Source organism: Pseudochaenichthys georgianus, chromosome 1, assembly GCF_902827115.2.
Source record: "Pseudochaenichthys georgianus chromosome 1, fPseGeo1.2, whole genome shotgun sequence".
In the NCBI taxonomy this organism is placed as follows: Eukaryota; Metazoa; Chordata; class Actinopteri; order Perciformes; family Channichthyidae; genus Pseudochaenichthys; species Pseudochaenichthys georgianus.
In genome coordinates this window covers 5,396,493-5,420,239 of record NC_047503.1, presented here as the reverse complement: position 1 = coordinate 5,420,239, position 23,747 = coordinate 5,396,493, and the positions used below count along the sequence as shown (strand labels likewise).

At 41.8% G+C, this 23,747-nt stretch overlaps 1 protein-coding gene across 1 annotated transcript in view; it reads right to left on the bottom strand.

Moving 5' to 3' along the window:
* LOC117451962 (endonuclease V-like) overlaps positions 1 to 23,747 on the bottom strand; it is a 180,580-nt gene that overhangs the window by 122,601 nt on the left and 34,232 nt on the right. The window contains exons 6-10 of the mRNA XM_034090356.1: positions 22,840 to 22,908; positions 22,535 to 22,663; positions 12,744 to 12,829; positions 10,403 to 10,471; positions 10,099 to 10,227 (exon numbers count right to left, since the gene is read on the bottom strand). Of these exons, the coding sequence (XP_033946247.1) occupies positions 10,099 to 10,227; positions 10,403 to 10,471; positions 12,744 to 12,829; positions 22,535 to 22,663; positions 22,840 to 22,908 (482 nt within the window). The remainder of the gene's footprint in view (positions 1 to 10,098; positions 10,228 to 10,402; positions 10,472 to 12,743; positions 12,830 to 22,534; positions 22,664 to 22,839; positions 22,909 to 23,747) is intronic.

Genomic DNA, 23,747 nt, shown 5'->3' with positions numbered 1-23,747 from the left:
GAAGAGACTTGCAATTATTTGCCCTAGACTTCTGCTTTCAGAGGTATAGTTAATTATGGAGTTATTACAATTATATATAATAGTTATTTTATATTATATATATGTATATTTATATAGTCTTAAAGTTACAACCGGCCCTTTGAGTGCAACCATAATGCTGATGTGGCCCGCGATGACATTTTGTTTGACACCCATGCCCTAAATAAAGCACATAAAAAATCTGTGTGTTTATGGTGAACACATGAAGGAGGTGCTATGTGATAAAGGCTAATGTTTCTCTGATAACATAAAATCAGACGTCCAAAGAATGAGTAAAGTCCTTCAGACGGTTAAAAGATTATAGGGTAAAATCTTCCAATATCATACAAATCAGGCTTAATCGGAATTATAGAGCACATTTAAAATGATTTCTGGCGGACAACAGAAGGCAATACATGCTCAGGGGATACAATTCCATTACTGGCACACAAATGCAATACGCCGCTTTTATCTGGGTTAGAAATTGTTGGAAACATTTGGTATAAAGTGAGTACACAACTTGACAACACAGTGTACAGGTGACTGCAGAAGAGGAGGGAACATAATTAGTGAGTTCCGCTCAGTGCAAAGCTCTCAGACAGAGGGAAGTCAGGAAACTGTTACTGTTCGTCTCAGGCTGCTCCTCCGAGTCCCATTACATGTGGATGCCTTCCCATCAGTGTGTGAGGAGGAGGAGGAGGAGGAGGAGGAGGAGGAGGAGGAGGAGGAGGAGGAGGAGGAGGAGGAGGAGGAGGAGGAGGAGGAGGAAGAGGGGGGACTGGGGACTAATGGATTACATCCTGAGTTAATGACCAATGGCACGGGTTGAAACAGATCAGTCCACTGGATTGATGTTTGCCTGGATGTGAGGCGTGAAAGGAAACATGAGGACACTTTTCTTTCTCAATTTGGATACTTTTAGACCATGGTGTGTACACTGTAAAGACTTGTGCAGTGTGTGAACAAGTGTTGTCTCGAAAACACATGGTGGCTGTGTCCTCACAGTAAGTGACGATCACTGCTAGCTAACCAGCTAGCTAGAAAGGTTATCGTTCACTGTAGCAAAATGCTCAATTAACCAACCTCATTGAATGGTGGCTTCGTTTAAACACAGTGTAGTGGTACGTTTAATAAATTGTGTATCCAATTATTGTATATAGCTGTGTTTACCAGAGCAAACGCAATCGTTGCTGGTCCCGCAACTTGGGTTACGTAGCCCAGATGCCGGTGTTGCAGTATAACTTGAGTCATGACAACTGGCGACATTCTATTAGTTTCGTCATAGGAATCCGGGGCGTGTACATTGAGGACCCATTGTTGACTTCCCATGTCGATCGCCTCGTTTGTCGTTTACGTTCGTCTGTTGCTATATCTGCCTTCCTAAGATCACTTTGATGCACTCAGTACTCGTATGTGAGGTTGTGGGTGAGAGGTGGATATCGTGACGCTTACAGGGAGGTATCGAACATCACAAAGTAGGTGACTGTGTGGATGCCTGTTCAAAATATTGCAAACTTGAATAAATCATTGTTATGAAATTGTTAGAACAATCTCCCTGGTCACCGGCTTGAGCTTCAATCTCAGGATCCATGTGTCTGTGATCCTCTCCAGGATGGAAGGAGTCATCACATACAGAGCATCAGCTAGTTCCTGAACCGTGTCCTTCACATGCTGATATCCAAGAGAGGGAGTCACACAGTCACAAGATGGAGGAATAGAAAGCAGTATTCAATGTTTACTTCAGATTAGCTCCTCGTCAGAAATGAGCATGCTTGTCATATGTCTCTCTCCATAGAGGCTGAATCATCATGTTCATCACATAGCTATCACATGCCTCAAGCAGTCCTGATGCTAAACAACTTGTGTTTTACTTTTAGGCTGTCTGAAGGTATGAACCGCTATCAAAGCTACTATACATCACATTAAGATGTACAAACGATGTACAAATGTTGTATATGTATTCAACTTGTGCCCCGCTGGACTTACGTTTCTGTGGTTGACCGTTACTGTGACATATCAGTATAGCCACGGAAGATAGTTTGTGTGTTTCATTCCCATGCATCAAGGTTATTTTCATGTATGCAATTGTTTTTCCTGCACAGAGTAGGGTCTTGTTGTGATGAGAGGGATACAGGTATTTCATAGCTCCCTGGAGAATAGGTACAGAATTGATATCACAATTTAATCGGAGCTGATCACGACTTGTCATGAGTGATCCAGTCATCTCGATGAGCGTTCGGGCTGTGAATAAACGACTTGTGTTTTACTTTTAGGCTGTCTGAAGGTATGGACAGCTATCAGAGCTACTATACATCACATTAAGAACGATGTACAAATGAAAGTCGGACACAAAGTTTGCAATATTTTGAACAGGCATCCACACAGTCACCTACTTTGTAATGTTCGATACCTCCCTGTAAGCGTCACGATATCCACCTCTCACCCACAACCTCACATACGAGTACTGACTTTGATGCACTCAAAGTGATCTTAGGAAGGCAGATATAGCAACAGACAAACGTAAACGACAAACGAGGCGATCGCCATGGTAAGTCAACAATGGGTCCTCAATGTACACGCCCCGGATTCCTATGACGAAAATAATAGAATGTCGCCAGTTGCCATGACTCGAGTTATACTGCAACACCGGTCTTTAAGGGTGAAAACATTCCCTTTTACAGCAATGAGCCCATCATCAGTGAACTGCATTTGTCCGTACCTTGAATTAAGACGCACATAAAACAGCTAATGTAAGTGCAGGCGTACGCGGTTTGAGACAGCGTGGGACTGTGCAATGGACGTGTTATCACGTCATGGTGGTTGGGCACTTTTGTTTTCCGACAATCTCTTTAATCGGATGTTTCCAAGACATCATTTTGGAGAAAATATTCAGGTCTCTTTAATCTGGCATGTTGCATCTCTTCTCTTTGCTGAGATTAATGTTTTTGTTTGCATAGTCCTTCTATGGACAATGTTTGTTAATTTTTGTATCCCTGACACTGAAATATGTGTGTGTGAAGCGCTAAAACATAGTGAAACAGTGGCAGTGGTAAAAGTGTTGAAAAAAGTGTTGTGGCTCCCTCCCTCTTGTATTCTCTCTCCTCTCCTCTCCGTTCCTTTCGCTCAGGTGCGCCTGATCTGCTCTCGGCTGCCTTATATTAGGAAGGCTGGAGGCTTTTGTTTGCAGTCCTCAGCTCATCTCAGTTCAGGTGATTGTGTGTTTATGTTGTCCCTGTTTCTTTTTTAGGATGGAGGACCTGGAAGGCTAGGTTTTATGTTTTTGGTGTTACAGTAAGTTTAATTTATGCCATGTTTCTTTATAGTTTGAGGAGGGGCTGAAGGTTCCAAGGCCCCCTGGTGTGGCTGGCCAATATTTCCTGAATATTTCTAAACAGACTCTTGGGTTCAGTGCTCTTATTTTATGTTGCGGATAACAAATGTAGGCCCAAATGTTTTCTTTCAGTCTGTCTAAAGTTAGCTATAAGCTAGTTTTCACATTATTGGTCGCAAACTAAAACGAAGACATAGCAAATGTGAACTTTGACACCTTGAGTGGCGTGTCATGTTCTAGAAGTTGGAATGAGAGGACCGAGTATTCGGTAATGGTCCTTTATATCTTCTTATATTTATTAGTTGCTCAGCCCATTCTTTTTGTTCTGCATAACAGAACAGAAGCTTGCAGATAACCAATGCAATCAGCTATCTTGCTATTACTGTTTACTTCCATTTTTCATCGTGCAATGTCTAAAGATATTATAATTATTGTGCAAACTTAATGCCATCCATTAACCATTCTTATTCCTTCTTTTTTTGTATCAGTTTGAAAAAGATACAGGCCAGCTAATTCCACTAAGAACCACTGACACAGTACCAGTGTGTTTGTCAAAGAACATTAGCTGAGAGCTCACAGAATTAGGTTTCACTTCTACTGCTGTCCATTAGAGGATTTTAATTGGTGTCCGAAAGAGAGGAAGGAAGGAAGGAACAAGAGATGTGTGTGTGTGTGCGTGTGCGTGTGTGTGTGTGTGTGTGTGTGTGTGTGTGTGTGTGTGTGTGTGTGTGTGTGTGTGTGTGTGTGTGTGTGTGTGTGTGTGTGTGTGTGTGTGTGTGTGTGTGTGTGTGTGTGTGTGTGTGTGTGATGTTAAACATGTTTTAAGAATCTGTGATGTATTTTGTGCTTCGTCATCTCCGTATTGTAAAACATGATTTGCAAAAACTCATGTGAGATGGTTGATGTAAGAAACGGTTGTGCAGCAAAGTTTAGCACCGTTTCCCAAATCAACTATCTGGACATGACCAGATCTATTTAGACCCAGATCTAGGGAGCATACCGTTAACATTGGAAATTATATTTCATAATTATATAATGTTGCACCTCTTTTCATCCTCTGTCTGAAACCAGAGCCCAGTCTGCTCTGATTGGTTAGCTGGCCGGATCTGTTCTGATTGGTCAACCGCTTACAGATGTCCTGATCCTATCACGTGCAATGTGTTGAAGCGCTAGCCAATAGAAGCGCAAGTGTTACATGATGATGATGACGACGACGATGATGATGATGATGATGATGACGATGACGATGACGATGACGATGACGATGACGATGATGATGATGATGATGATGATGATGATGATGTTACGGAAGTAAAAAACAGTACAGCAACTTGGTTTGTTACTGAAACACAATGTCATACACTTAGCTACATGTCTTTCTTCACTTTGAGACTTGTAGCTCCAATACATCTGAAAATAAAAGGTTATGAATCACAACACTGTTTCATAACTGGATTCAACTGTGCTAATAAGCCCCAACAGAAGAGTCAGCTCCAGCTCTGGCGATGGCAGCGTGCCAGTGAAACACAATGAGATGCTGCCGAGCTCTGAGGAGTGAGTTTCTGTGGACAGAGACGATGAGCGCAGCCACAATGTAGTGCTAGAGGGATCAGAGTGGCCGCTAATGCAACATCCGTCTGATGCGTCAGCTTCCTCTCTCTGACCTCAAATCGTCCCTCTATTGATGTCACACACACTCATGGCCGGAGATGAATGCAGACAGGTGTCAGCTCCTTCTACTCCCTTCACGCGCAGGTGGGACATAGACAGTGTGAGAATGTAATGGTGTGAGGGAGCCCGGCTGAGATGGGGCGTGAATTAGTCTGAACCTGTGCGTGCGTGTGTGTGTCTGAATGTGCATGTGTTTTAGCTTTGTGGAATACATGACATTCTGCTGCAGTGCTTTCACACATGAGCCTTCACTGCAGAATCCAACCATGATGTCAGATTTTCCTTTCATCTTTCTCTGTGAATATCTCAAGCTGTGGAAGGAGGGGTTCGTTTCAGGCATGATGTAAAGTGAGAGGATCTTTTAAGAAGGTGAAGAGAGAGGACGAGAAGAAGGGGAAAAGAGTAAAGGGTTCATTTGCATTTAGAGTTTTAGAAAGAGAACACCAGTGTGCTGATACTCTGAAGAAGCAGCAGGTCACGTTACAAATCCGAGTATTAAAACATTTACAGCCAGCCTCATACACCCTTTCATCAAACAGAAGCCAAGGACTCCATACAAGGTACCCCTGCTCATCAGGCTCACATTCACACAGGGTTCAGTCATTTGCCGCACGACATTCGACATGTCAGCTGCAGGGCGGGGGCTCGAAGCTGAGCTCTGATTGTTGGATGACTGCTCTCCCTCCTGAGCCAGCTCCACACCCCCTCAGGGAGCACTGTGTGACAGTGGGAGTGCCCATGAGCCAGGCGTACAGGCACCCCTCCATCTACCAAGTCCCCACAGACCGAGCTACTGACGATTGACTTTCCACAGAAAACTGATCAATGAAACAGCGTTGATGAATAAACCTGTTTGTTATCCTTCTTCAGCTTCTGAAATATAGGATTGGCATAAAGTTTGCTGCTTCTTCAAATCGTACATGTCTTCATATAGACAGAAAAGCATTGCTTATAAATATTAAAACATGATGCAAATTACTTAATAAAGGTCTTTTTTAATACAGTCATTAGGTCATTGCACCATTAGTAAATGTCTACTGCACTACATGTATTCAACACCTTTAGTTACTTCACAGATGTGGATGAATGATGTGAAATATAACCAAGTGTTGAATCAGACTTTAGTTCCACCTGGAGTAAATCCACCAGCTACCCTGCAGTCTACAAAGTACTTCAGACTAGCTGCACCTTCACCAGCTTTGAGAACACTTTAATGATCAATCATTATAAAACACATCATATATATGCGAGGACCACAGATGGAAATGAGCTATTAGCTATAATCTGGCATATTGCATCTCTTCTCTTTGCTGACATTAATGTATTTGTATGCATGGTGCTTCTATAAATAAATACATGAAATGGACCAATCTGCGTAACGAGTACTTTTACTTTTGGTACTTTAAGTATATGTTGATGCAAATACTTTTGTACTTTTACTTGAGTAACATTTTAATGCCGGACTTATACTTGTAACAGAGCATTCCTACACTCTGGTCCTTCTACTTTTACTCAAGTACAAGATCCGAGTACTTCTCCCAGCTGTGGATAATGAGTGCGGAGACAGGGACAGCAGCATGCAGCGTTCTGATACTAAAAGTTAGTTATTGTAGTGTGGCTGCTCGTTTGGCCCTCGAGCAGTCGGAAGAGCAGTAACAGCTGCAGCAGGGTCTGATACCCCGCTCGGGGGGCAGTTAAAGCTCTTGAAGTTGCAAAATGTAGCATTTTCTTACCAAGGGGAGGGAAGGGCTGCTCGGGCAGGGGGGGTATGTCAGTGTCAGATCATAAACCCCTGGGATAAATGCATCCAGTACAGTATATCTTAATGAGACGCTTGTGCAGTGTGAATACTCGTGTCTTCCAAACTTCCAAAGCAGACTTTGTGTCGTAGCACTCTCACTGACCTGACCTTCATGTCCCAAATCGGTAGAGTACCACACAAAAATTCACACAAGGAGGTCACCATAACATAATAACATCATTTATTTTAAATAATTGTTCAAACTGAAATCAGTGGAGAAACTAAGAATGCAGATTCCTTTCAGGGTATGAGGGCTCACTGAATGGTTGATGATTAAGAAAATGCTGCCATAAGCTGTGGCCTTCATGGTGAAAGACCTGTTGTGTTATCAACTATCAATGTGTTGTTTACATGCCGTCTACGAGAACATGTCCAGTACTTCTCGTTTGATTTATTGACAAAATATTAATATTAATAAATTAATATTCTCATAGTTTATATTCTCAATTGCTAATTTTTTGTATTCTTCAATACAGCAAACACAGAAAAGACTGTCTACGCTGCCCCAAAACGCCTCGTTGGACATTTCTCTTTTTCCATTTTTTTCTTCCTGGGATTACTCAGCCTGAGACGGTGGGACGCGGCGAGGCTGCGGGTGTGTGTGTGTTTGGGCTGGGTTCCGCGGTGTCTCGCTGTCTCGCCTACCCCACGCAACAACCAGGAAACCACACCAGTAATCCAGCTCACACTGTCCGCTCCTCGAGCCTCAAAGGGCGGAGCAGCGAGCCCCCCAACGCCCCGCCAACACGGCACCCAGACCCCACGCAGCATTCTCATCTGTTCGTCAGTACTGGTGTCGTTTTCTGGTTGCTGACAAACGCCATTGTAACACATAATCACTGATGTTCAGCTGTAACGGTGGTGCACTCATCAGAACAGAGTGGGCGAGCTGACCAATCAGAGCACACTGGGCTCACAGGGAGGGGGGGGCAGGAGCTCCAACAAGCCGTGTAGGACAGAGAGTGAATACACAGACTATACAGAGATGCTGTTTGAGAAACTAATGTGAGTTTGGAAAATTGCACAATATAAATCTATCCTAGTAGACCTCAACAATGGAATTATGATCAGTAGAAATGGCCATGTCATGGGACCTTTAATCCAAAAAAACAAGATGGCAACAGGCAAAATGCCAAACTTGATGCTTCAAAACCGTAATCAACAAACCAATGTCTATGGTTGGACGAGAACTATAACTTGACACAACACACTGTCAGCCTTTATCTGTGGAGTTCTTGCCTTCTTTGGACTTGTATTAGTAGGTCTGCAGCTTCGCTTCTCTACTTCAAACTTCAAAAACGTAGCCGTCACGTCACTCAGTGATCCTCTCAGAGTGACAGCTTTTTGATTTGTTTCCCCCCAAAAAGCTGCAACTGAGGTTTCTGGAGCCTTTTGGGACATGAGTCTTGCCCACGAAAGAGCAACTCAGAGTTCAGCTCTGAACATGACACTCGCAAGAACCCCGATCTGTGAGAGGTTTTCTGTGATGTCAGCAATAAAAAGAATATAAAATATCTGTGGCAGAGAGGGAAAGAACACAGGGCAAAGGTGGAAGATGGAGAGAAAAAAGGGTAAAGGTGGAAGATGGAGAGGAAAATGGTAAAGTGGAAGTCAGGGAGAGAAAAAAGCGTAAAGTGGAAGATGGAGAGAAAAAAGGGTAAAGTGGAAGATGGAGAGGAAAAAGGGAAAGTGGAAGATGGAGAGGAAAAAGGGTAAAGTGGAAGATGGAGAGGAAAAAGGGTAAAGTGGAAGATGGAGAGGAAAAAGGGTAAAGTGGAAGATGGAGAGGAAAAAGGGTAAAGTGGAAGTCAGGGAGAGGAAAAAGGGTAAAGTGGAAGATGGAGAGGAAAAGGGTAAAGTGGAAGATGGAGAGGAAAAGGGTAAAGTGGAAGATGGAGAGGAAAAAGGGTAAAGTGGAAGATGGAGAGGAAAAAGGGTAAAGTGGAAGTCAGGGAGAGGAAAAAGGGTAAAGTGGAAGTCAGGGAGAGGAAAAAGGGTAAAGTGGAAGATGGAGAGGAAAAAGGGTAAAGTGGAAGTCAGGGAGAGGAAAAAGGGTAAAGTGGAAGTCAGGGAGAGGAAGGGAAACTGTTGAACAGAGAGAGAAATAAAGACAGAGGTGGCAGAGAGTGTGCGTGGTTCTCTCTCATTGATATTGCAGCTCCACTGGCAAAAAAATGATTTTGAGATGCATGTGTGTTTTCTGTGCATTGGGTTAAAGCCCAGTTAACACAGTGAGCAGCAGAAGCACAGCACAGCCTAGTGGCAGGAAGACAACGAGCCCGAGGCAGGACGAGGGATCTGTTTATAACTGCCTTTAAAATAACTATCCATGTTTGAGACAAAACTTTTTTAGATCTTGTCAAAACTACTCTCATTAACCTGTACATTTTTCTGTTCACACTTTCCCTCAATTTAAAGTCCTTTTATCTTGCAGTTGGGTTGTTAACACTTTTGTATTTTGATCCTAAACCTCTTTTAACTTTGTTCTCCCTCCCTACACATGTGATTCAGAAACTCTCTAAGGCATAATCTACACGCATGTAGGAAGTAAGCTGCGCATGGGTTCCCTCCACAACAAAGCAATGAGATTTCTCCATAGGATTTTAGAAAATAGCTCAAAATAAGATCTGTGGGAAACGTAGCTGTTAGATAAATGCACGTTTTGTTCAGTCGGATAATATCCACATGTCTACCCTACTTTTATCATTTTCTAATCATAAATCTATCGATTAGATTTATGATAGACTTTTAAAACTACAAGAAGATAAGGAGCACTTTTACAAAAAGGTGATTTTTCTCCAGAAGGATAGGCAAATGGACTTCATCTTCAAGTCAAGGTAAGACCACCATTTTATAGAAAATGGGATCTTACTAAGAGAGAACAATTCAATATTTAAATGATACAATTACATGTTTTGGGTATCCTTCTGTTGAACTGTCTGTTTAAAATTAATCGAAGCATCAGACAAAAAAAGCTTTTGAAAATAATATTATATTTTGATTTAGGTCCAAATATAATATTTGTAAACACTGTCAGTGCCAGTGCCTCAGCAGCCATGAACCTCACTGCAGAAGCTTATAGACATCTACGTTTTTTGTGCCCCACCACTTTTGTACATATAAGAACTCCACTGTGCGTACGTGCGTGCGTGCATGCGTGCGTGTGTGTGTGTGTGTGTGTGTGTGTGTGTGTGTGTGTGGTGTGTGTGTGTGTGTGTGTGTGTGTGTGTGTGGTGTGTGTGTGTGCGTGTGTGTGTGTGTGTGTGCGTGTGTGTACCTGTCTGATGGGCTCTGGGACTCGGTAGCGGCAGCAGGAGTGTGTGAGGCGTACAGCTGTGTCCAAACTGATCCTGTGGCCAACGGACACGTACACCGGCTTAGAGCTTTTGTTGCAGCTTCGCAAGGCCTAGACGGAAAAATAAATGTCTCTTGTAACTGATAGGCAGAGGAATTTAATTCAGTATGACCCTAATATATACGGTGTATGACTTCTAGCAGGGTGGGTACTCTTTGAAGTCAGCAGCAATAAAACGGCACCTTTGTTTAAAAGTTTTGTTGTGTGTGTGTGTCCTTTGACGCACCTTTCCAAGCACTTTGCCCGAGGTGGCTGTGAGGGGGAAGCAGTCTCCTCCTTTCTGCAGAGCAGCGATCTGCGGGGGAAACAAAACAAAAATCAAAGTCAGAAAAGATGTACAGCATATGGCAATACAAGAGAATCTAAATATTAACCCGCCACCGTGGAGGCTTGCATTATGTGTGACTTCACTCTCATGGATACACTTCTGGAGCTGTGGTATGTTCTACAACTCCAAACTATAGTAATGTTCTGAAGGAAACACCAATGAATTTGCTTTATATTTTAAAAAACATGAAATGATATTTCTACGGGAAAAGAAAGGATTGATAAAAATGTTAACCAGGCATCTAGTAGTCCTGATAATGTGACTATTCTTTTAATGTGCTAACCTGAGCAACTGGGAATTACATTACAATGCAGAAACAGCTGTGCGTGTTGTATGAAGGATACACTTTAAGGTACTGACAAGCCCTACTTTGGACTGGATTACCATTTCGTTTATTAAAATGTATGGAAATGCAAAAAAAGAAATGGTAAATGCTTTTTTGGTACAAAATGGTTTTTGTTGACTACAAATGTCAACAAAATGTCCTTTTCCCCAAGTATTTGTTTTGTTTATACATTAGCTTTATTAACCAATGTCTCTATTGACACTGACAAAGACAAATCTAATTAATGATTCATTTATTTTCAACAGTGAGTAGTGTTATACAAGTATTGTAGTTAACAACTATAAATAAACGGACTTTGCCCCTAAGCAGAACGAAGCCACATAACTCAAAAGACAATGAACTCGTGATAAGGAACCTCTACTCCGTGAATACAGTTTGCAAAGGTCTTGACTTGACAGCTGTTGTGTGTCAGATAAATATTAATAATCAACATTAATAATCATGTATCGTATCCATCTCAGTACCATAAAATAGGGCTGGGATGAAGGGCTAAAGAATAAATAGCACTGCATGTCTACTCTCAGTTGTAGCTTTGGGTTTTGCCTGTGCAGACTGCATTTCAAGTCAAAACGGTGTAACCAACATGAAGACTAGAGAGCTGCCTACGGGAGAAAAGCAAGCAATTTTGAAACTGAGAGAAGATGGAAAATCCATCAGAGCCGTGGCACAAACATTGGCCATAGCCAGTACAACCATTTAGAATGTCCTGAAGAAGAAAGAGAGCACTGGTGTACTGAGCAACAGACTTCAAACTGGTCGACAAAGGAAAACAGAAACATTGTGAGAACTGTAAAGAAACATCTCCAACAACCTCCAGAGGGCTGGAGTGAAGGTATCACAATCCACCGTTAGCGGGAGACTTTGGGAACAAAAGTACAGAGGCTACACCAGAAGATGCAAACCACTCATGAGCAACACGAATAGGAAGGCCAGATTTGAATTCGCCAAAAAGCACAGAGACAAGGCTTAAACGTTCTGGGACAAAGTTGAATGGACTGATGAGACAAAGATGAACCTTTACCAAAGTGATGGAAAGGCCAACGTGTGGAGAAAGAAAGGATCGCTCATGAGCCCAAACACACAAGCTCACCTGTGAAACATGGTGGAGGTAAAGTTATAGCTTGCTCTTGTATTGCTTCTTCTGAACGGCTCATTTATCTTCATTGATGATGTAACACAGGGGTGTCAAACTCAAGGCCCGGGGGCCACATTCGGCCCGCGACTTCATTTTATGTGGCCCCACAAGAGCTTGCAAAGAATATAATATGTTTATTATACGGTTACATGCTACAGAAGCACGTTGCCCATAAACTACATGTCCCACAATGCATCTCAAATATGACTTTTTTCTCAGAATTTGCCTTTTTTTCTTCAAAATATGCATTTTTTCATAGAATTCCTTTTTCTCAGAATTAGATTTTTATTTCAGGGACATACGCACTGAAGAGACTTGCAATTATTTGCCCAAGAATTCTGCTTTCAGACATAGTTAATTATGAAGTTATTACCCTATCCGATGATAATCCAATGCAGAGGCAATGATGTAATATAATACATTATTTTATATATATGATATATTTATATATGTATTTTTATATAGTCTTAAAGTTACAACCGGCCCTTTGAGTGCAACCATAATGCTGATGTGGCCCGCAATGAAATTGAGTTTGACACCCCTGATGTAACACATCACGGCAGAAGCATAATTAACTTAGAAGTCTACAGAAACATTCTTTCAGCCAATTTAAAGAGAGACACAACCAAACTGATTGGGAGATCCTTCATCATGCAGCAAGACAACGACCAAAACACACTGCCAAAACAACCACGGAGTTTATCAGGGGAAAGAAGTGGAAGGTTTCAGACTGGCCAAGTCAATCTCCAGACTACAACCCGACAGCGTGCATTTTCCCGGCTGAAGAGGAGACTGAAGGGAGAAACCCCGACACACAACAACTGAAAGAGGCTGCGGTGAAAGGCTGGAAGAGCACCACAAAGAAGAAGAATGCAAACGTGTGGTGATGTCAATGGGTCGCAGGCTTGATGCAGTTACTGCAAGCAAAGGATGTGCAACTAAATACTAAGTATTATTCCCTTTTCACACTTTTCTAAGTCTCTGTTCCTATACTTTCGCTCACATGAAAAATGGGTGGGTTTAGACAAAAGGTGCTATCTTCTCAGTTGTTTAACAGATCTAGATGTAAATACCTGGAATGAAAAGGTGAAATACTGACCTTTTGTCTTATATTCATCGTTCGATGTCAAACCAACTGTTCCAATAGTTTTGGAGGGGACTCTATATCCCGAGTTCGAGAAGACAAATCACTGTATGACTTTTTGTAAGCATTTTACCAACTCTTCCACTAAGATGCTATCAAACCATTGACTTTATAAATTCATAATTAGCTTTTGCTGATTGTTTATACACTGGAAATGAGTGCTACGACAAAAGCTTTAAACCGTAAATGTAATAAGATAAAGCCAACAACAGTTTCCTCTTTGCATTTTGTCTGCAATTCTGCAAAACACTGTTTCTTTCATTATTAAAGAATGAAATGTTTTGCACTTTTCAAATTGATCGCGAAACACACCAGAAATTGAAGACAAATCATTCTGAGCCTTAGCACTCCAAATAGAAATCTCTTTAGGGAAAACACGGTGGCAGTAGGGGAGAGAGAGAAGAAGACGGAGAGGAGACGGAGGCAGTGAGGTGGGGTCTGTCCAGGGTTGGATGTTGCATACATGTAGATGTTTCCCCCGTTCCCCAGCCAGGGATGACATTGCTTGTGATGTGACGGCAGAAGCATAAACCAATGTGGTCGCATCTATTGTGTGTTCTTTGAGGTGAAGCATGTATGAGAACTTTTTTTTTTAAAGTGACACAAAGTTCTTACGACAGCAGTGTTTTGAATTAGTGTGTTGCTGCTACTTTGAAAGACTAATTCAAATGTTGCGTGTGTATCATTCCTCCAAAAAAATGTAATAAGGACAAATATATTAAACAATTCGACAAAGATTTGATCCTCTGGTATTACATATTTAACACAAAAGATTAAATAACCCCACAGAAAATCTGAATAACACTGACTGGCTACCATTTGTTTTTTGATAAAAAATACAAAATAAAATAAACTCTTCTTTTTGAGTAACGGCCCCTACACACGGCGGCGTGCGTTGCCGCTTCAACGCTTCTGCCCATTCACTTTGAATGGGGTGACGTCACGATTCGCCGAACTGCATTGTGGGAGCAAAGCGTAGCTTCTCTCGCGGTGCTCGCTGCAAAAGTAGAGCAATGTTCTACTTTTGCCGCCTCGACGGAGGCGTCAGCCAATCAAATCCCGCGTATGCAAATCTGACAGTACAAGCACTAGCCAATCAAACCGGGTGTATGTTGGGAGAGCCAGACCGAAAATGATCGTGGCGGTAGGGAATCACCCGGTGCTCTATGACCAGTCCCTCTTTACATACAGGGATACAAACCGGAGGAGCCAGGCATGGGGGGGGGGGGGGGCAGAGACAGTGGGTGAAACTGGTAGGTTTTCGCCTGTTTGGGGAGTTTATATCCAGTGTACTTCGTTTGAATGGACAGCTAGCAAGCATAGACAGTATATTTAGCCAGCATGGATGTAGCATGAATGCTTTGCTTTGTATGTCCGGGGCGGGACATTCATGTGATTGGTTGTTGCTCGCGTTGCTCGCGTTGACGCCCCAAGCTCAAGACACGCCCCCGGCCAAGCGGCAACGAACGCTGCCGTGTGTAGGCTCCGTAATGGATAGTTATTTTAATGTTACTGTGCTTTAAAAACGTTTCTTTTTTCGATAGGATCTAAAAAAAAATAATTCTCCCAGTGGAAGAGACGGTTCAAAGTCAGATGTAGTGATGCAGGCGCTGCTGACAGGTGGGCTGTGGGGTACGGGCCAGAGCCATGAAGGGAGCTTGGCCTCTGTGATGAATGGGGTGTCTGCTCTACTATGACTGATTACAGCAAGCAGCCAGCGGGGAGACAGGAGGGGCCGCACAGGGCCCTTGATCCCAGCTGGGAGGAGGCCAATGTGTGTGTTTGTGTAGGTCTGGCTCCTATGAAGCTAGAGTAGGACTGGCGCCAGAATGGCAGAAGTCAGAAAGACAGAGCAAGTCATCAATAACACACTAATTGCTTTACAGCCAGGCTATCAGAGAGAGAGACATAGAGAACAAAAAAAATAAAAAATGAGATGGTAGAAAATGAAAGTGAGAAGGGGGAAAATGTTGGAGTGGGAGAGAAAGAGGGGAGACACTGGAGGTGAAGAGAGAGAAAAAAGTGAGCAGGGAAGAAAAATACAGAGGACGTAAGATCTGAAGGAAAGTGAGCATCAAGAACCCTCGACAACAAGGAAAGCATTTTCCCAAAGGGCGTGGAGGACAAGGAGAAAGCAAAGTTCCTCTTTCATCATTTCTGTTTTGTTCCAGACTGCACAGATAGAAACATACTGCTCTCTCCTGCCTCTGTAGAGGAGCACAGCACATTACATTTACATCTGCTACTGTAGGCATTCAACTTAACGAAATATAGAGCGACTGAGCAGGGGGCTGTTTTGCTGAGAGACAATTCAAAAGGATCCATAGAACCTTTAAAAAGCTGGAGGCTTGTGGTCGATTATTTACTGCTATTTTGTCAAACTTGCTTCAAGAGTCATGTTTAATTCTATTAAACAGCAGAACAGTCCCAATGTGCAGCTTTATTTATTTTGTATTATTTATTATATTTTACTTCAATGTTATGGGAAAGACAATACATGGCTGTCGTTACAACACAGTCTCACAGCATTTCACATATTTTCGTGTCACACGGAACGATTTTAAAAGAAATGTAAATAATAACAAATTAGAAGGAAAAACAGATAAAAAAAATACAGATTTCAGTATTCTGACACAGAACGATTTTAGAAGCAATGTATTTCTATTGGTAGGTGTGTTTCGTGCCTGCACCAAATAATAACGAATTAGATGGAAAAAAGATCACAAAAATACAGATTTCAGTATTCTGATGCTCTGAGCCCCATTTATTTCCTTGCGGATGGCAAAATAACTCCGACATTATACATTTAAAATAAAATGTATAGGGGTTAGGTTAGGGTAAGATATTGAGTAAGAAAATGTTTTTATGAACCACCAGCTTCTGGTATTCCAAGACCCGACCGGAAAAAAAGACGTGGTGCAGGCACGAAACACACTACCAATAGAAATACATTGCTTTTAAAATCGTTCTGTGTGACACGGAAAAAAGGGGGAAATCATGTTGGTGAATACGAATCAATAGATTAAATACATTTTTGCGACTATAACACGAAATGCCGTGAGACTGGATTGGTCGTTAATGCCGTATTTGTGTAACAAATATTGAAATATGACATTCAGAGCATATCTACGATTCGAAGGCTGGACCAGGACAGCCTGTACAACATTGATGGTTGAGCTGACAGCTAACAGCTAACAACTATCAGCTAACAAGCTAACTTGCTAACAATGGCAAGAGAGGGCATTCCTGACAGAGCTTACATTGTTACCTCGACAACTTTAGCTGCTACCAATAGCTAGCCCGTTGGACACACACACACACACACCCCCTCACATCTACTTACATAAATGTGCGGCTGGTACTTATATAAGTTTGGACAACACCACAAACAGGATGACTTCATTCTCTGCTCAATTATTAATATTCTAAAAGTCATGTAGAACCTTTAATGAACTACCCCTAATCCATATCATCAGTTAGGTAGCGTAGCTAAGGCTTAGTCTTGCTCTGCGCCGAACATTTAAATATACACCTACAATAACTTTACAGCTCACATTTGAGCATTGTGTACCTTGTTTGTAAAAGTTCCATATACAACAGAAATGTCAAAACAACAATTTGCAGGAGGCCATTTTGGGTGTCTTTGCCTTAGTCATCTTGCTAAGCTAGGCTAACCATATCTGGACTCCAGCTACAACCAAACATTAAGTCGAGATTTATATTGCTTCAAAGTTTTAGTGTTAGTCTGTGTACGGCAGACACAAATGTACAACACTACTAAACTGAAAACAATTTGAAACGTTGACTTAAAAAAATGTATTATGTAAACAAATTACACATCATTGAATTCGGTTAGTTGAAAGCAATAATAGAGTTTAAATTAAAAAAAGAATTGGTTCAACTTAATACTATTTGCTTTCAACTACACTGGAACCTGTTGACATAATACATTTAATTAAAGTCAATGTTACATTTTTTCAATGTACCTCACTGAAGTCGCTTAAATGCTAAGTGTTCGTCTTCAACGTCTACATGCTACCACTGGCTCAGATAATGAAAAACAACAAAATAAGTTACCATAGCTATGCAGATGACACACACATTGACATAACCATTTCACCAGGAGACTATGCTCCAATTCAAACACTGAGTAAGTGCATTGAACAAATCAATGACTGGATGTTTCAGAACTTTCTCCAATTAAACAAAGATAAAACTGAGGTTATGGTTTTTGGAGCCAAGGCAGAATGTATAAAAGTGAGCACTGAGCTTCAGTGTGCAATGTTCAAAACAACAGATAAAGCCAGAAATCTAGGTGTAGTCATGGACTCTGACCTGAGCTTCAACAGTCACATTAAAACAGTTACTAAATCAGCCTACTATCACCTAAAGAATATATCTAGGATTAAAAGACTAATGTCACAGCAGGATTTGGAAAAACTTGTCCATGCCTTTATCTTCAGTAGACTGGACACTGTAATGGTGTCTTCACAGGTCTCACTAAAACATCTATTAGGAAGCTGCAGCTGATTCAGAACGCCGCTGCTCGAGTCCTCACTGACACTAAGAAAGTGGATCACATCACTCCAGTTCTGAAGTCTTTACACTGGCTTCCTGTGTGTCAAAGAATATATTTCAAAATACTGCTGCTGGTTTATAAAGCACTGAATGGTTTAGGCCCAAAATACATTTCTGACCTCCTGCTAAATTATGAACCATCCAGATCTCTCAGGTCTTCAGGGACTGGTCAGCTTTCTGTCCCCAGAGTCAGAACTAAACATGGAGAAGCAGCGTTCAGTTATTATGCTCCAAATATCTGGAACAAACTCCCAGAAACCTGCAGGTCCACTGCAACTCTTACTACTTTTAAATCCAGGCTGAAGACTTTTCTTTTTGTCGCTGCTTTTAATTGAACTATTCACATCTTAAACTGCACTGTAACTTTTATCCATGTATTTTTTCTTTTAATGTTTATTTTACTATCTTTTCTTTTTAATGACTGATTTTAAATGCCATTTTCTTAATGTCTTTCATTTTTTGTAAAGCACTTTGAATTGCCTTGTGTTGAAAGGTCTATATAAATAAACTTGCCTTGCCTTTAAAAGAGACATGGGTACACTTTGTAACAACTAAGTCACCAAGCGACAAAGGTGTATTTCTATATGCACAGAATAGTTTAGCTTTGATGGGTTATATCTTCCCATTAGTGCCCACTGCGTTCCACCTTTGCTTTTGAGGCTGCCCAATTTAATTACAGCACCTGAGAGAAAATCGTCTCTGTGACCTTCACAAAACACTGCTTGCTGTTTTTTGAGGACACTCTGTGTGCCGCCAGAGTTCTGGGATACACTCTGACATCTAATCAAGTGTGGCAGCATATTCTTGTAATTGGTACGTGGTGATGAGCATACTGTATCTAGTAATAGCTAATCTTATTTCTCACTGGCTAATTTTGGTAGGGAGCCTGATATGGCTTATGTCTCACAGATTACTTCTTACCTAATTTCCTATCAAGCCCTCAAACGCGAACATTGGCGTTTGGCAGAGGCTTTGCAATCGTTGACGTGCCTGTAGACAAATTAAACGGAGCCCCAGAGAGGGACAATTATGTATACATGGACCGGGAGGGAATTCTAAAGTTTCATGCAAAGCAACCGATCCAACGCTGATGGCTTGAGCCCAAAGATGTGTTGTGTAGTGCCGACGTTACCTAATACCCAACATGAACAACTCTGAGCCGCGAGGATTAGCATCAGCAGATATGTGTGACTGACCGTGTTCTATGGAAACAAAGAGATCAGATTCTTCCCTACTGCAGAGACGAGGCAACATTTTCTGACCCCAAAGCCACTAACAGTAATTGAGGGAGATGGATACACTCCTAACGAGAATTGAATTAGCATGTTACACTACTACATGAGGACCGCTGGGGTTATAAGCAGAGAGTCTCTTTGCCTGCTAATTGAGTCGGCTGTGGATGAGATGATTGCTAGAGCCATGTATGCTGGTTCCCTCAGAAACTTCAGCAGCACTTGCCATCAACGTTACAAGAAACGCCCATCACCGCTCTTACAAAAATCAATGCCATCTACAAGGACTTAGCATTTTATATTTTGCTCAGGGAATGCACTTGAGGTCAATTATTATCACCATTTCTATGACGAGTTCCTCTCTCTATGGTAATGGAGCTTCAAATTATTAAAGTTATGAAAACATGTTTCATTTACATAAGCTTTAAAAATGTCTGTAAATCAAATAGGAGGAGAATACTCTGTTAATCCTGTTACTTTAGACCCTTGCTAAGCGCCAGCTCATATATGGCAGATGTAACTTTGACTTATTTATTCTTTCCTTAACAGGTCACAGACTGCAGACTGCAAAATGAACATTTGCATATTAATGAAATCTAGATTTTGCTGTCCCACAGGTATACTATGAACAACCAGACATTTGTTCAGCTTGATTTGTATTCAAAACGTCACAGGCTTCGTTGTGCATTGGAGACAGAAGGAGGCCTTGGCTTAAAACAAAAGTCACATTGTCAAAACCACACACACACACACACACACACACACACACACACACACACACACACCACAACACACACACACACACACCACACACACACACACACACAACACACCACACACACACACACACACACACACACACACACACACACACACACACACACACACACACCCACACACACACACACACACACACACACACAGTGTGTGTGGGCTGGGTTCCGCGGTGTCTCGCTGTCTCGCCTACCCACGCAACAACCAGGAAACCACACCAGTAATCCAGCTCACACTGTCCGCTCCTCGAGCCTCAAAGGGCGGAGCAGCGAGCCCCCCAACGCCCCGCCAACACGGCACCCAGACCCCACAGCATTCTCATCTGTTCGTCAGTACTGGTGTCGTTTTCTGGTTGCTGACAAACGCCATTGTAACAATCCTCACTGATGTTCAGCTGTAACGGTGGTGCACTCATCAGAACAGAGTGGGCGAGCTGACCAATCAGAGCACACTGGGCTCACAGGGAGGGGGGGGCAGGAGCTCCAACAAGCCGTGTAGGACAGAGAGTGAATACACAGACTATACAGAGATGCTGTTTGAGAAACTAATGTGAGTTTGGAAAATTGCACAATATAAATCTATCCTAGTAGACCTCAACAATGGAATTATGATCAGTAGAAATGGCCATGTCATGGGACCTTTAATCCAAAAAAACAAGATGGCAACAGGCAAAATGCCAAACTTGATGCTTCAAAACCGTAATCAACAAACCAATGTCTATGGTTGGACGAGAACTATAACTTGACACAACACACTGTCAGCCTTTATCTGTGGAGTTCTTGCCTTCTTTGGACTTGTATTAGTAGGTCTGCAGCTTCGCTTCTCTACTTCAAACTTCAAAAACGTAGCCGTCACGTCACTCAGTGATCCTCTCAGAGTGACAGCTTTTTGATTTGTTTCCCCCCAAAAAGCTGCAACTGAGGTTTCTGGAGCCTTTTGGGACATGAGTCTTGCCCACGAAAGAGCAACTCAGAGTTCAGCTCTGAACATGACACTCGCAAGAACCCCGATCTGTGAGAGGTTTTCTGTGATGTCAGCAATAAAAAGAATATAAAATATCTGTGGCAGAGAGGGAAAGAACACAGGGCAAAGGTGGAAGATGGAGAGAAAAAAGGGTAAAGGTGGAAGATGGAGAGGAAAATGGTAAAGTGGAAGTCAGGGAGAGAAAAAAGCGTAAAGTGGAAGATGGAGAGAAAAAAGGGTAAAGTGGAAGATGGAGAGGAAAAAGGGTAAAGTGGAAGATGGAGAGGAAAAAGGGTAAAGTGGAAGATGGAGAGGAAAAAGGGTAAAGTGGAAGATGGAGAGGAAAAAGGGTAAAGTGGAAGATGGAGAGGAAAAAGGGTAAAGTGGAAGTCAGGGAGAGGAAAAAGGGTAAAGTGGAAGATGGAGAGGAAAAAGGGTAAAGTGGAAGATGGAGAGGAAAAAGGGTAAAGTGGAAGATGGAGAGGAAAAAGGGTAAAGTGGAAGATGGAGAGGAAAAAGGGTAAAGTGGAAGTCAGGGAGAGGAAAAAGGGTAAAGTGGAAGTCAGGGAGAGGAAAAGGGTAAAGTGGAAGATGGAGAGGAAAAAGGGTAAAGTGGAAGTCAGGGAGAGGAAAAAGGGTAAAGTGGAAGTCAGGGAGAGGAAGGGAAACTGTTGAACAGAGAGAGAAATAAAGACAGAGGTGGCAGAGAGTGTGCGTGGTTCTCTCTCATTGATATTGCAGCTCCACTGGCAAAAAAATGATTTTGAGATGCATGTGTGTTTTCTGTGCATTGGGTTAAAGCCCAGTTAACACAGTGAGCAGCAGAAGCACAGCACAGCCTAGTGGCAGGAAGACAACGAGCCCGAGGCAGGACGAGGGATCTGTTTATAACTGCCTTTAAAATAACTATCCATGTTTGAGACAAAACTTTTTTAGATCTTGTCAAAACTACTCTCATTAACCTGTACATTTTTCTGTTCACACTTTCCCTCAATTTAAAGTCCTTTTATCTTGCAGTTGGGTTGTTAACACTTTTGTATTTTGATCCTAAACCTCTTTTAACTTTGTTCTCCCTCCCTACACATGTGATTCAGAAACTCTCTAAGGCATAATCTACACGCATGTAGGAAGTAAGCTGCGCATGGGTTCCCTCCACAACAAAGCAATGAGATTTCTCCATAGGATTTTAGAAAATAGCTCAAAATAAGATCTGTGGGAAACGTAGCTGTTAGATAAATGCACGTTTTGTTCAGTCGGATAATATCCACATGTCTACCCTACTTTTATCATTTTCTAATCATAAATCTATCGATTAGATTTATGATAGACTTTTAAAACTACAAGAAGATAAGGAGCACTTTTACAAAAAGGTGATTTTTCTCCAGAAGGATAGGCAAATGGACTTCATCTTCAAGTCAAGGTAAGACCACCATTTTATAGAAAATGGGATCTTACTAAGAGAGAACAATTCATATTTAAATGATACAATTACATGTTTTGGGTATCCTTCTGTTGAACTGTCTGTTTAAAATTAATCGAAGCATCAGACAAAAAAAGCTTTTGAAAATAATATTATATTTGATTTAGGTCCAAATATAATATTTGTAAACACTGTCAGTGCCAGTGCCTCAGCAGCCATGAACCTCACTGCAGAAGCTTATAGACATCTACGTTTTTTGTGCCCCACCACTTTTGTACATATAAGAACTCCACTGTGCGTACGTGCGTGCGTGCATGCGTGCTGTGTGGTGTGTGTGTGTGTGGTGTGTGTGTGTGTGTGTGTGTGTGTGTGTGTGTGTGTGGTGTGTGTGTGGGTGTGTGTGTGTGCGTGTGTGTGTGTGTGTGTGCGTGTGTGTACCTGTCTGATGGGCTCTGGGACTCGGTAGCGGCAGCAGGAGTGTGTGAGGCGTACAGCTGTGTCCAAACTGATCCTGTGGCCAACGGACACGTACACCGGCTTAGAGCTTTTGTTGCAGCTTCGCAAGGCCTAGACGGAAAAAATAAATGTCTCTTGTAACTGATAGGCAGAGGAATTTAATTCAGTATGACCCTAATATATACGGTGTATGACTTCTAGCAGGGTGGGTACTCTTTGAAGTCAGCAGCAATAAAACGGCACCTTTGTTTAAAAGTTTTGTTGTGTGTGTGTGTCCTTTGACGCACCTTTCCAAGCACTTTGCCCGAGGTGGCTGTGAGGGGGAAGCAGTCTCCTCCTTTCTGCAGAGCAGCGATCTGCGGGGGAAACAAAACAAAAATCAAAGTCAGAAAAGATGTACAGCATATGGCAATACAAGAGAATCTAAATATTAACCCGCCACCGTGGAGGCTTGCATTATGTGTGACTTCACTCTCATGGATACACTTCTGGAGCTGTGGTATGTTCTACCAACTCCAAACTATAGTAATGTTCTGAAGGAAACACCAATGAATTTGCTTTATATTTTTAAAAAACATGAAATGATATTTCTACGGGAAAAGAAAGGATTGATAAAAATGTTAACCAGGCATCTAGTAGTCTGATAATGTGACTATTCTTTTAATGTGCTAACCTGAGCAACTGGGAATTACATTACAATGCAGAAACAGCTGTGCGTGTTGTATGAAGGATACACTTTAAGGTACTGACAAGCCCTACTTTGGACTGGATTACCATTTCGTTTATTAAAATGTATGGAAATGCAAAAAAAGAATGGTAAATGCTTTTTTGGTACAAAATGGTTTTTGTTGACTACAAATGTCAACAAAATGTCCTTTTCCCCCAAGTATTGTTTTGTTTATACATTAGCTTTATTAACCAATGTCTCTATTGACCACTGACAAAGACAAATCTAATTAATGATTCATTTATTTTCAACAGTGAGTAGTGTTATACAAGTATTGTAGTTAACAACTATAAATAAACGGACTTTGCCCCTAAGCAGAACGAAGCCACATAACTCAAAAGACAATGAACTCGTGATAAGGAACCTCTACTCCGTGAATACAGTTTGCAAAGGTCTTGACTTGACAGCTGTTGTGTGTCAGATAAATATTAATAATCAACATTAATAATCATGTATCGTATCCATCTC